The 14,188-nt window shown below is 48.2% G+C and overlaps 1 protein-coding gene across 1 annotated transcript in view; it reads right to left on the minus strand.

The window, feature by feature from the left end:
* Window positions 1-12,357: 12,357 nt before the first annotated feature.
* The window catches only part of FBXL16 (F-box and leucine-rich repeat protein 16), a 17,128-nt gene continuing 15,297 nt past the window's right edge, over window positions 12,358-14,188 (minus strand). The window contains exons 4-5 of the mRNA XM_015425105.1: window positions 13,763-13,826; window positions 12,358-12,561 (exon numbers count right to left, since the gene is read on the minus strand). Of these exons, the coding sequence (XP_015280591.1) occupies window positions 12,413-12,561; window positions 13,763-13,826 (213 nt within the window). The 3' untranslated portion in view covers window positions 12,358-12,412. The remainder of the gene's footprint in view (window positions 12,562-13,762; window positions 13,827-14,188) is intronic.

Raw genomic sequence — 14,188 nt, forward strand, 5'->3', positions numbered from 1 at the left:
GCCCCCCATACCTCACCTGGGGGAACTGCGATCCCCCCCCGAAATGACCGCTGCCGCTACCCATCTCTCTCTCTTTTTAATCAAATCAAATATTTTATAGACAAATCTTGTAATTTTTCTTTCCCACTTTGATTCAGTTAGCTTTTCCAGGAGGAATGTAGACGCTGAGACACTTAATGCCGTAGTAAGAAAGGAAGCACTTGACATAACCAACCAGGGTGTCCTTAACTATATTCTTCCCCGCTTGCAGGGAGGGCGGGCTACACATTTGAACAAATAAAATAAAATAAATAAATAAATTGGATCTCCATCAGCGAGAGCCCCCTTAAGCATTCGTGGATTTAACTACTCTTAGACAAAGTCTGATTCCGAGTTTTCCTTTGGCAGAACTTGGAAAGTTGCAGGGGAAGCTCTTGACCACGCACTGTACCTGAATCTATCCACTCACAAGGTGTTGATGTTTTTTCAGTCCCTTCGCAGCACCTTCAAGGGGTTCCCTCTCCTACCTTCCTTCCCTCCCCAACGGATGTTTCCCATCTCAATCTAGCTTAAACCGTACTTGCATTCATAGAGGACCGTGCCCTTGACCTCCATTAGTTCAGTGTTATCATCCCTCTACCGCAGATGAGGGGCCCATGAGACTGAGAGATGCTGGCTTGCCTGAGGCAGCCTCCTGAGCTGACGGCTGAGGTGAGACACACTCCAGGGACTTGGCGTGTCCTCTTAAGCCGCTGTCACCACACTGGCTCTCGCCATTCATCCGTTTCCGTCCCCGATCCAATGTTCCAAAGCGACGTTCCCGGGGAATCCCAGAAAACACGCATTCCCACTTTACATTTCTGAGCGCAGTGTTCCAGACGCGCACACCGCGCACATCCGATAGCACATCCCACCCGGAACTCTGTGACCCCCCTCCCTCCCGTAACATGGCTGACTCCTAAAGACAAGGTTTTCAGTAAAGCTGTGGTCTGAGAATCAGTCTTGATAGCACCCCACTCTTTTTAAGAAGACAAAACGGGGGGGGGGAAATTCCCCCAAATGCACCCTTTCGGAAGGCACTTACTGCTCAATGGCTTCTTCTTCTGCACCTGAAACCCCCCCCCCAAGTCTTCCTCGCACTCCCCTCCTCTCGAAAGTCTCAAATGGGACGCATGGGAAAGTGTGGACATGATGAAGCATCTAACCTACAGATAACGGGAACACTATAGCCTAGACTATAGCCAGTCTGGTGTCGTGGTTAAGTGCGCGGACTCTAATCTGGGAGAACCGGGTTTGATTCCCCACTCCTCCTCCACTCACACCTGGCTGGATGACCCTGGGCAAGCCGTAGTTCTGATAAGAGCTGTCCTTGAAAAAGAGCAGTTTCTGTCAGAGCTCTCTTAGCCCCACCTACCTCCCAGGGTGTCTGTTGTGGGGAGGGGAAGGGAAAGGAGTTTGTAATCCGCTCTGAGACACCTTTGGGTAGTGAAGGGCAGGGTATAAATCCAATCTCTTCTTCTAGATCAAAGTGACAGAATGAGCTGAATTTTGGAGTATCCCTTCTTAGGTCCGCTGGTGTGACCTTGGGTCAGTCACAAGTTCTCTCAAGGGCAGATCTCGAAAGAGCTCTCTCAGCCCCGCCTACCTCACAAGGGTGTCTGTTGTGGGGAGGGGAAGGGAAAGGAGTTTGTAAGCCGCTCTGAGACACCTTTGGGTAGTGAAGGGCCATGGGGTATGAATCCAATCTCTCCTTCTTCTAGACCTAATTCACACATTACCTTTTTTTCCTTTTTAGGTGTACACTTAAGAATGGTTTAAGTGTAAAAGTGCGAACATGAAGCGAGGATAAATCTCTGAAACCATGTGTGCTACATACACACTTCAGGAAACCTCAGCTGGCTCTGTCATCCTGTCGGGATACAGTGTTCCCTCTAAGCAGAGTTAGTGTGAGCTAGCTCACAGTTTCTTAGCCTCCAGCTCACACATTTTATTATTTATTTATTTATAAAGGCATTTTTTTTTTGTCTTAGGAAGGATGGCTCCAGAGCCAACTAATTGATGCAGCAGCCAAATTGCTCGCTCACAACTTTAATGCCCATGGCTCACAAAGTAGAATTTTTGCTCACAAGACTCCACAGCTTAGAGGGGGCATTGGGAGTAATGTGTGAAAAGGTCCTGCGATAGCACAGTGCTGAATCTGGAACAGTTTTGGATGGGGTTTGTTGTTGTTTTTTTGCCTGTCATTGAAAACTATCTGGAAAGACAGTATTCTCTGAGCACACGCAGCACATTCCTCTTTATAACCGCAAATCAGCGTTCTTTCAACTCTGTATGCTGCTGTAGTTATTAGGAATCAATGGGGATTCCCATTGGAGCTGTTGCACAGTGGCAGAGCCTCTGCTTGGCATGCAGAAGGTCTCCGGTTCAATCCCCGGCATCTCCCGTTAAAAAGGACCAGGCAGGAGGTGATCATAGAATCATAGAATGTTAGAGCTGGAAGGGACCTTGCAGGTCATCTAGTCCAACCGCCTGCACTCTGCACACTGCATAACTTCTGCATAACACCCTGGAAAGCCACTGCCGGTCTGAGAAGACGATATTGACCTTGATGGGCCGATGGTCTGATTCAGTATAAGCAGGGCTTTTTTTGTAGAAAAAGTCCAGCAGGAACTCATTAGCATAATAGGCCACACCCAGCAGTAAAAACTCATTCACATATTAGGCCACAATCCTGACTGCACCGCTCATTAGCATATTAGGCCGCACCCTCATGTTACCAGAAGTGTGGTCATCCAGCCACACCCACCTTTTGCTTCTTATTCTGTTTACCTTGTTTGTTGTCAAAACCCAGGGCCTTTTTTTGTAGCAGGGACTCCTTTGCATGTTAGGCCACACACCCCTAACGTAGCCAATCCTAATGAGTTTCTGCTGTTGGGCGTGGCCTGTTATGCTAATGAGTTCCTGCTGGGCGTGGCCAACTCGGGAGCCAGCCGGAACTCCGTCCCTGTGCGTTCTTGCCCCAAAATAGCCCTGAGTATAAGGCAGTTCCATGTGTGTAATACACTGTTAACCCTGCAGACCACAGAGCTCTTCTATCCTTATGTTGGCTGAGGGCCTGATCCATACAAGGTATGGACCTCGCCCAGTCTCTGTACACGATTAGGGTACGGCGGCCGAACCTGTGAACTGAACCCTTTGAAACACACTTGTGTGCAAAAGGATGTGAGAGTTCTACCTACACATGTCACACCTCTGCCGGCCTTTCTACATGACTCATCATCACTTGATATCATGGTCACCAAGATATGATCCCTCCTGCGTGCACCATCCCTCGATGACCGACACCCAGGCAGCAGAGATCATTCGGAGAAAATGGCTGGTTTGGAAGGTGGATTCTATGGCGTTTTACCCCGCTGAACCACTCCCCCCCGAACCCCGCCCCCCCCAGGGTCCACCCCCAAAATCTCCAGGTATTTCACAACCCGGAGTTGGCAACCCTACCTATACCTGAATTTGAGAACAGGTTTCCACTGAGAAGCATCATACTTGCTATGGCTAGGACCAGACGTCAACATTTAGTATTATAATGAGACCTGGAGCGTCCCGTTCCCTTGTGCAAGTCAGCACTTGAACCTGTAGGGGGCTTCTGTGTCCAGAGTTTTCCAAAGACCCCTGATTTTTTTTTGAAAAGACCAAAGCTGACCAGTGGCAAGATGGAGGATCAGCCTTATCTCCCCAACAACCTTTCCCTCCTGCCAAGCTTCTTCAAGGGAGGTCAAGGAGGGACCTCGAGTACGATCCACAGCTGTAGCCCTCCACGGGGCCCCTCTCCCGTCCCACACGTAACCTGACCCTCTCGATCCCGTGGGATGGGGAAGAGAGGCCGAAAGAGCAGGAAGTTGTACAACTGTTATCCTAAAAAATAGGCTCAAATTTAAAGCTTTACAAAGGTGTTATGGCAACAAAATTTTGTAATAAAAAAAAAGGAAACAAACAAGAAGTTGTAAAACTGAGTTCATTTGCAAGTTCCTTACAAAATGAAGACGCCAGTGTTCAGGTACATCCTTTAGAAACGATGGGCCCAGTTTGTCACCCAGTGGTGGGAGGTCCGTAGTCGAGGTGGTTGTCCTGCCCAGACTGAGGTTGGATGGAGAAGGTAGGCCTCCGTACGGCCGCTGAGCTGAGCAGATGACTTAATCGGAAACACTTAGCGACGATTGGCTGGGATGGATGTTCCTGTTCACAGAAGATTCATAAACAGATTGAGTCTCCCCGCCCCCCACCCCATTGCCCATCATGCACTTTATGAATGAAACCGTTCTCTCAACCCCACCCCTTCCCCAACAGCCTAATCTTTAAATCCCCGACAACTAGTCGGGATTTATTCGGTTAGCCCACATAGGATTCCTTTTGGCCTCGATGATATGAACATGGCTCCTACCGGGCTTCCGACACAGGTGCTTGGGGAAAGGCATTGCAAATATGTTTCTTAGGATGCTCACGCAGCCCACGTACATCTTAAAGTCTTGTGATAACCCAGAGGTGAAGCATCGGTGACTTTAGAAAGAAGATCGATACACTGAAGATAGCTCACTCAGCGGCTACTACCCACAGTAAGCAAAATGAGACCTCCAAGTTCACAAAGAATATGCCTTTGACTACAGCACTCTTAAGCTAAGAACGCTTAGCATGTTACCAAACTACAGTTCCCAGAATTCTTTGCGAGGGTGCAGGGGAAACATGTCCGTTAAAGTGTCATGAAACCAATATAAGTATTTAGTGTAGATAGGGCCTTGGGTCTTCAGTGTTCTATTATGTTTTTAAAATATTTGTAACTCACTGAGTATTATGTAGAAAAGCGGCTAATATTTTCTGAAGCAAAGCTTTAAAACAAAGAAAAATAACAGGGCCAGCCCCTATCTGGTTCTTTCTTGAGCACAAATAGATTCTATTCTTTATTTTTAATATATTATTATAGACTAGAGTATTCTGAAGAATACAGAGATCCATATGTAGTAACCTATCAATACAGGCTGCAACCCCACTGGGGGGAAAATAAAGCCACGGGGGAACGCGTGTGGACTTTTGCAAATGATTGTGCTGCCAGTTTTCAAAATAAATAAATAAATAATAAATTCCACTATGGGGCCATGGGGGGGGGGTCTAGACAGTCTCTGATTGGTGGCGCCAACCATTATCAGATGGGTCCAGAGCCAGAGTTGTGCATTTTCAGGATGGTGTGGATGTGGTTTGACACAAACATTGTCTATTCCTCTGGAGCATACGGATAGGATGACACTTGAGGGAGACCTTGATTTGCACCTTTCCTTTCAAAGCAGCTGGCTTGAAATTTAAAAAGAACCCACCTGATTGGAAACTGGTGGAAAATCCTAGATTATACATGGGACCAGTGTTCCCTCTAAGGTGAGTGAGTGTGAGCTAGCTCACAGTTTTTTAACCTCTGGCTCACAGATTTTTCTCTTCGCTCCGGAAGGAGGGCTCCAGAGCAAACTGATTGATGCAGTCGCCAAATCGCTCGCTCACAGCTTTAATGACAGCAGCTCACAAAGTAGAATTTTTGCTCACAAGACTCCACAGCTGACCAAGGTACCACCATATGGTATGAAAGCCACCACCATGGCAATGTAAACCAGATCGAAAATCCATGGTGGTGGTGGGGAACGTAAGTCAATTCCCCCCCCCTTACTCTTCACGATTTATAGGGTCACTTAGCTAGCTTCCAATCTGAAGGAAAACTTGTATAAGGTACTATTGAGTTGGTATCTATCCCAGTAGTTCTTTCTGCTGCTGGGAAAAGGTCTCTCCCATTGCAAACCGATCCCATCGTTCTCAGGCACAAAGTCAGATACAAAAATGGTACAGAAACGAGAAATTAACACCATAAGATATCCACTGGGAGTTTTTATTCAGTTCCTTTCAGTTTTATCACATGCCGTAAACCTGGCCTGTTGATTTTTTGGGGGGGTGGGGAAGGTATCTGGGGTTTTAGGTGGTTGGTTTTAAATTGTAATTTTTAACTGCGACTGGTCAGCTGCCTTGTGCCACAAGGAAAGGAAGGGTATAAATATTTAAATAAATAAATACATAAATAAATAAATAATGTCCCCCCCCCCAGGGATTTTCAGTTTAATGGAACCAGTCTCCGTTCCATACAATCTACAAACTATCTTCTGAGTTTATCCAGCGCACTGGAGAGAGAACCGACCCAACCCACTGCAGGCTTACTCAGAAATGAGTTCAGTGGGACTTGGGCGAGAATGCAAAGGATTGCTTCCTCAATAATTCATTTCATGATTGCTGGAAATGTACAGTCTGACAATAAGAAAGGGAATCGGTTCTCTCGATAAAATGAGCCTCAGGGGGTGAGGGGATCTACAAGAGCATTTGAAGAATGGTCTGCATGAAATCCAGATTCAACAAGAGTGTCGTACGATGTCACCACAGCATTGTGTTGCAGCGTAATGCAACACACACACAAAAATCTGTTCACAGGAGTGATTGTTTCAAACTTCGTTGTCCTGCGTTCATCTGATATTATGAATAGCGCCCTAGAGAATCAGTTAGACTTTCTTCCTAACCTATATCCAGGGGTCGTTTCATAGAAAAAGAGCGAGGGGAACTCATTAGCATAACTCATTAGCATGTGCCACACCCCCTGACATCACCGGAAGTGTGTCATAAGGCCACACCCCCTGGCATCACCGGAAGTGTGTCATAAGGCCACACACCCCGCCCCCAACGGTCCCTGCCGCCGCCGGCGGCCTTGCAGCTCCACTGCCGAGCCCCATGAGGGGCCCAGCGGTGGACCTGCAAGGCCGGCGGGAGTGCAAGGAAGCCCCGCGAAGGCCCTCCCTGGCCCCAGGCAGGCAGGGGTGGGGAGAGGCAGGGAGGAAGCAACTTACCCTCCCTCTTCTCCTGCCTCCTCCTGGCTGAATGAGGGCCGGAAGCGGGGCGGCCGGAAGCAGGGGGCGGGGCTTCGTCATGTGCCCCGCCCCCCGTACCTCACCCGGGGGAACTGCGATCCCCCGCGATTCCCCCGAAATGACCTCTGCCTATATCTACATCCACGGCCTGAATATCTTTTCCCAAAACAGGGTTAGGGGCTCAATCAGGTCAATTTCCTCTTCCTCTTTCTTCCCCGCTCTTTCTAACTGCCCACGGCATACCGATTAAGCTCGTTTTCAGTTTCCTTTTAAAAAAAAATGTTTGCAAACTATTTTTTTTCTGCATACCCAAAGGGTCCCCTTAGTAGGAGGCAGAACTTTTACTGTGGGCAGCTTTATTTGCCCGTTGGGCTGATAGTCAAGACGCTATCCAGTTTTCTGTCGGAAGGAGAGCCAATGATTTCGTGACAGCGGCTTGTCTTGAAATCTGTTCTAGGCAGAAGCTGCCGAACCGTCTTATGGAAACGGATTACCTGGTCCTGCTAAAAGAGACCCCCAAGCATCAGGAGGCTCTCACAGCCAGTGTTCCCTCTAAGCTGAGTTAGTGTGAGCTAGCTCACAGTCTTTTAGCCTCCGGCTCACACATTTTTGCCTTAGCTCAGGAAGGATGGGGCTCCAGAGCAAACTAATTTATGCCGTAGCCAAATCGTTTGCTCACAACTTTAATGCCAGTAGCTCACAAAGTAGAATTTTTGCCCACGAGACTCCATGGCTTAGAGGGAACATTGCTCACAGCCTATCCCGGATCGGGGCCCTCGGCTGGAAACAGGCTGCTCATCCAGCTGCTTCTGTTTCTTCACTCGTGTAAACTGTTTATAACCTGATTCTAAATCCTTGGTAGGAATGCTTGGGGAAATGTGGGTTTTCGGATGTTCATTTCAGACCCATCAGAGAGCAGCAATGCTTTGCTTTCCACAATCTTTGCGTGAATAAACCCCCTTGGCATTCTGGCGCAAGCAGTCACGCAGAAACATCTTTTTAAAGAGCAGCTGGCGCTGGAATTGGGGCGAGAGAGATGCAATGGGAGGTTTGTGAGCTCGCCAGGAACTCAGACTCTGTAACTGTCCAGGCAGAATTGACAGTTCCGGGGCTGAAGTGGAATTCTCTCTCTCTCTCTTTCTCTCTCTCTCAGTTTTGGAACGGATAAGTTGGGCTGAGGCAAATGGACATCGATTTATGTGCTCATTGGCAGATCAGATGGGAAACTGTCTTTTGGTATAAGGAAAACCCCGCTCTGTATATTGGCATCAAAAGAAAAGGTGTCATTGGTACGTTTTTTAGTAGATAAATAAAAGAACAGAGCGGAGCGTGTCTAGAAAAGGGGCAGGGAAGGGGAGCATTGACGGCCCGCCTTTAGAAAGCAATACTAATACGAACGCGTTACTAGTTCTGAAGCGGAGACTTCGGCTCAGACCTGGGTGGAAGTTGAGGGTGACACGGATGATGCTGGGAAGACTGAAGAGAGGTACGGTTGGACAGTCCCCGTGGTCTCTTTCTGCTGGTATCAGGGGGCAGGGTGATGGCTTAGCTGCTGGAAGAGGTGGGGGTATTTCAGAACCAGAGGCTGCTCAGGTTGGAACTGGAGCCAGACCGGATTGTTTCCCGCTAAACGGTCACGGGAAAATTGAGAAGGCCACCAGAAGGACCCCTGAGTTGAAAACTGCACAGGGGGGTAATAAAAAGATCTCGAGCTAACCCATGTGAGCAGTAGAAATCTAGGCTAATTGGGGGAAATCCTCCCGACTCTCCAGACAATGTGATCTGAGATGCAGGGATCGGCGAGGCCTAGCTTTTCTCACCTCTGTAGCTCCCTTCCCCCATCTTAACGGGTGTACAGAAGCAAAGGTCTGTACATCGGTTGTGTCCCTTCCAGTGTTTCCTCTAAGCTGAGTGAGTGTGAGCTGGCTCACAGATTTTTAGCCCCTGGCTCACACATTTTTGCCTTCGCTCAGGAAGGAGGGCTCCAGAGCAAACTAATTTATGCAGTATGCGAATCGCTCGCTCACAACTTCAATGCCAGTAGCTCACAAAGTAGAATTTTTGCTCAAAAGACTCTGCAGCTTGTAGGGAACATTGGCTCCCTTCCCTTCTCCCCGTCCCGCATGGATGGGGAGAGAGATAGGGGGTCCAGAACCAAGAAAACGCGAGTGGCGAGAATGCAATTGCCCCATTTCCCCCTCTTGCCATATACAAGCTTCAGGAATAATGGGGTGATGGCAGCGAAATTAACTCACCTAGGGCAGGGAAATTAATTCGCCTAGGGCGTACCAGTGCAGCTCCCCCTAATTCTACAGTGGTCAATTATTACACGAGGGGGAAAAAGGGGAAGGGGGAAAAAACTGAACCTAAAACATAGAATCCAGAACCTGACAAAGGTTAGTCAAAGGTAAGACGGGGCCAAGATTAAAAACTTAATGAAGGAAATATATTAAAAATACATGTATTAATCCTCTAAAAGTGCAATCACATGCCAAGTGGTTCTCAGATATAAACTTCTGGTCCAGGAATCGCCTTCCTATGGTTGTAGAGCCAAATTGTCCTCAAGGATTGCTCTTTTAGAGGCCTCATTTAATTTGTACTCTGTGCCTGGTGGGTTATCTTGAAACAACTTGCTTCTGGTCCTTATTGAATTTATACTTTGTATTTACATGATTGTACTATATTTTTGGAGCTGCGGTGGCTCAAGTGGTTAAGACGCTGAACTGCAGGCTGTGGAAAGTAGTTCAGCAGTTCGAGACCCGAGTGCACCGCATGACGGAGTGAGCTCCCGTCTCTAGTTCCAGCTCCTGCCAACCTAGCAGTTCAACAGCAAAAAATTGCAAGTAGATAAATAGGTACCACTTCGGTGGGAAGGTAACAGCGTTCTGTGCGCCTTGGCGTTTAGTCATGCCAGCCACGTGACCACGGAAACGTCTTCAGACAGCGCTGGCTCTTCAGCTTTGAAACGGAGATGAGCACCGCACCCCTAGAGTCGGATTCGACTGGCTTTCGAGCAAGGGAACCTTTACCTTTTACTATATTTTTATAATAGCCAATATGTTCCTCACTCTTGACCTCTGAGGAAGGCCTATGTAGGCCGAAACACGTCAGGTCAGATTTATAAGCCCTTGTGTTTTATCGTTTGTCATTTGTACATAACGTGTGATTGGGCCCTTATATAATTTTAAAAATGGTGATTTAATAAATGCAGGTATTTTTTATATATTTCCTTCATTACGTTTTTAATATTGGCCCCCTGTCTTACATTTGACTAACCTTTGTCAGGTTCTCAATTATTACGCGAACCATGGCTTACGAAGCTTTGTTACATCAACAGGTTGCCCCCTGCAAGTGGCGCTTAAATGTACAGGCACTAGAGCAAGCGGGGATGGGAGGTGAGCAATGCTCACTGGAAGCATGAAGGGCGGGCAGCTCTATATCTGTCCTGCCAGTCACTCCAATAATATTCCAGCGCCGGGATAATACATGCCCCAGTCGCTTCAAGGGGGGTTATGTGCATCCAGACGCAGTGTTCCCTCTAAGCTGAGTTAGTGTGAGCTAGCTCACAGTTTTTTAACCTCCAGCTCAGTCCTATTTATCTTAGCTCAGGAAGGAGGGCTCCAGAAGAGCAAACTGATTTATGCAGCAGCCAGATCGCTCGCTCGCAACTTTAATGCCAGTCGCTCACAAAGTAGGATGGTTGCTCACAAGACTCCACAGCTTAGAGGGGACACGGATCCCGGTTCCGGATGCTCCGCCCTGGAGGCGTAGCTTTGGAGGACCACTTGAGTGCTGCGCCATGTTCCGAGAGTCACCCTCCGGCACCCTCGCGAATGTGGGGCCAGAGAAAGGACTTCTGAAAGCAGTTAAGCAAAAGTCGGGCCGACGGGTCCATATAGCATCTTTAGCAGCCAGGAGACGACGTTGGTCTGTGTACATCGAGTAAGGATGGAAAGGAGGATGCGAGGGAGAAATGGGATCAGTATGTAAGAGGATAGATCGAGGACGGTTTCAGGGAAGCAGATCCTCCGTCTCCTCCGGGCAGGAGCAGAACTCACAGCTTAAACCTGTGTCCCGGGTCAATGGAACCATGGATGGGGTACAAAGCCACACCAGCTGAACACTGGAACAGACAAGCCAAGCCTGGGTCGAGACTGCCGCCCGCAGTCCTGCCCGAGCCGAAGCAGAATCCAGAGTCTACCTTACCACAAGACGGAAGCAAGCGAGCATGCGAAGGCTGCGGGTTGTTCCGAAGAAGGGGTGTGTGTGTGTGGGGGGGGAAGGACCTCTTGTCCGTTAGCAAAATAATAAGGATCATCGCCATCATTTCCAAAACGTTAAAAAGGAAAAAAAAAAAAGACCAGGGAGGTGGACGGCTGTAGGCCGAGAGTCACGCAACCTCCTCCCTTGCTCAGTTGAGTTCATTAAATCCGTCTCCTGGGAAAGGTTGCTCCCCGGTCTGTTCTTCCGATGAAGACAGTCAACACAACTGCTTCGGGAGCTGCCACGGTCTCAACCTCCAAAGAGGCTCCAGAACAAGCGCCGAGGTTCTTCTTTCTTTCACAGCATTGGTCGGTTTGCTTATTCTTTTTTTTTTGTTTTAAATATATCCCTTTTATAAACACTTCACCATAGTGTCCCATTCTTGAACTTCAAAGGTGAATCCGACGCCTTAGATACTCCGTCCTCCTTCCAGGAAACCTCCAGTTTCTCAGGACATTCCCTTTCTTCGCCTTCCTGTCTCCAAAGTGAACGACGCTTACCGTTCCCAACTCCAAGCCCGACCGCTCAGAATCCATACCTGGGAAGGCCTCCAAGAGGGCCGTGGCCCCATATTCTTGCCTTACAACCCATCCCGACCGGATGGCCAAACAGGCAAACTCCTATCTGCCATGACGTGAGAGACGCCCGGGCGGAAACCGCTTTGAACCAGCACTGAGTGGTGACACCACACACCCAACAAATCTCCAATTCGCCATTATGATTTCTCACCCCCATTTTTCCCCCTCCTGTTCCCCTTTTCATTTGGTTTTGGTTCTTCGTTTGTGTGTGTGTGTGTGTGTTTTCTTTGTTTTGTTTTTTTTCAAAAATTAAAATTTCAGGACAGACCACCACAAGGAAGACGGGAGATGATGAAGGCATGGGGGTTTGACAAAACTCGAGGAGGGATTCTTCCATGTTTTCACTGCTATGGCGTACTGGATGTGAACGCACGTGCCGAAACAAACGACAAAAAGGTTCCGCGTGCGTCCCCTGTTCAAACAATCTAGATCTTCAGTTGTCGTTCAGTATGCATTGTGTTTTCCTGTCTCTGTGTGTGTGTGTTTGAAGTCACAGCATCTCTCCCGGAAAATAAATAAATAAATATATATATATTTATATATATTAAATGAATAAATAAAACCATGACTCTGATTGGTTGGTCAGTGCTGGGTTGGGATTGGAGCACAACGGCTCCAGAAGTCGGTCAGATTCTTCCGAGGAGCTGCTTATTCGATCACCATGCAGCGTGGCAGATGCTGGGAAAAATACTTGAAGAGCTCAGGGGTGGCCCCGGGACAATTCGTCAGCTCCAGCTCTTCCAGCTCTTGAAGCTGGACAAGGCCCGAGAGTCCAGTGGTCGTCAGCAGAGGACAGCCTGGAAAAACCAACAGAAACCCATGAACGGGAAAGAGCAACGGAGTCACGGAGTGCAAACTGAACATCAAAGAGGCCGGCAGGGCTCTTTTTGTAGAAAAAGCCCAGCAGGAACTCATTAGCATAACAGGCCACACCCAACAGCAGGAACTCATTACCATATTAGGCCACACCCCCGACAGCACGGCTCATTGGCATACTAGGCCACACCCCCATGTTACCAGAAGTGTGGTCATCCAGCCACACCCACCTTTTGCTTCTTATTCTGTTGACCTTGTTTGTTGTCAAAACCCAGGGCCTTTTTTTGTAGCAGGAACTCCTTTGCATGTTAGGCCACACACCCCTAATGTAGCCAGTCCTAATGAGTTCCTGCTTTTGGGTGTGGCCTATTATGCTAATGAGTTCCTGCTGGGCGTGGCCAACTCGGGAGCCAGCCGGAACGCTGTTCCTGTGCGTTCCTGCCCCAAAATAGCCCTGAAAGAGGGTAACGTTCAGGGGAAGGGCACATGCACACGGTCCCAGGCATCTCCATCTAAAACAGAGGTTCTCAACCTTCCTAATGCCGCGACCCTTTAATACAGTTCCTCATGTTGTGGTGACCCCCAACCATAAAATTATTTGCGTTGCTACTTCATAACTGTCATTTTGCGACTGTTATGAATCGTAATGTAAATATCTGATACGCAGGATTTGCCGAGACTTGGGAGCCCTATCCTAAGACCGTCGAAAATTTGTGATTTCCGATGGTCTTAGGCGACCCCTGTGAAAGGGTCGTTCGACCCCCAAAGAGGTCGCGACCCACAGGTTGAGAACCGCTGATCTAAAAGGATTTCGGGTCATGAGAAAAACTGCAACATTAAGAAACCTGCGACGGGGGCATTTTAATCTCAAACGTTTTTCTTGTGTGGCGTATTACCAATGTGCTCCTATGCTCACCTTGATCCAATCATACATACAAAGATAAGACACTGCCACTACTCTCGTTCTGGAATGAAGTTTAGACATTTTCTTTTGTTTCAACTGGAATGAACTTCTGGATTGACGCAGGAATACAACGGGGCGAAGCCCACCAATCTGTCTGATTTCGCAGATTCTAACGTTCGCCCAGCACCCTCCCATCACTGCTGTCCTGTGATTCCTACTGAGGCTGACTCCCTCTCAACCTCGTCCCATGAAAAAGGTTCCCTACGTTCCACTCTCACCAGCAAGAGACAAGAGCCGTAAACTTCTCATTCCCAGCAGGTGCTTCAGGCCAAAATCTTGAATCTGAAACAGCAGAAATGGAGAAACGGGGTAACTAAAACGCTGAGACAAATGTGTTATTGAGCTTAAGACCTTTGGTCACAGACGCTAATGAACATAAGAATGAGAGACAAATGTGCAATTACCAACACACTGCTAGTAAACTATGCTGCTGTCCCCTTACCCCAGTTTTATACCACTCACAGCTTTCCTCCAAGGAATCCTGGGAACTGTAGTTTGCAGTGTTCCCTCTAAGCTGAGTTAGTGTGAGCTAGTAAAGGTAAAGGTTCCCTTGCTCGAAAGCCAGTCGAATCCGACTCTAGGGTTGCGGTGCTCATCTCCGTTTCAAAGCCGAAGAGCCAGCGCTGTCCGAAGACGTTTCCGTG

This window comes from Gekko japonicus, unplaced genomic scaffold (genome assembly GCF_001447785.1).
Source record: "Gekko japonicus isolate JY-2015 unplaced genomic scaffold, Gekko_japonicus_V1.1 scaffold3418, whole genome shotgun sequence".
Taxonomy (NCBI): domain Eukaryota; kingdom Metazoa; phylum Chordata; class Lepidosauria; order Squamata; family Gekkonidae; genus Gekko; species Gekko japonicus.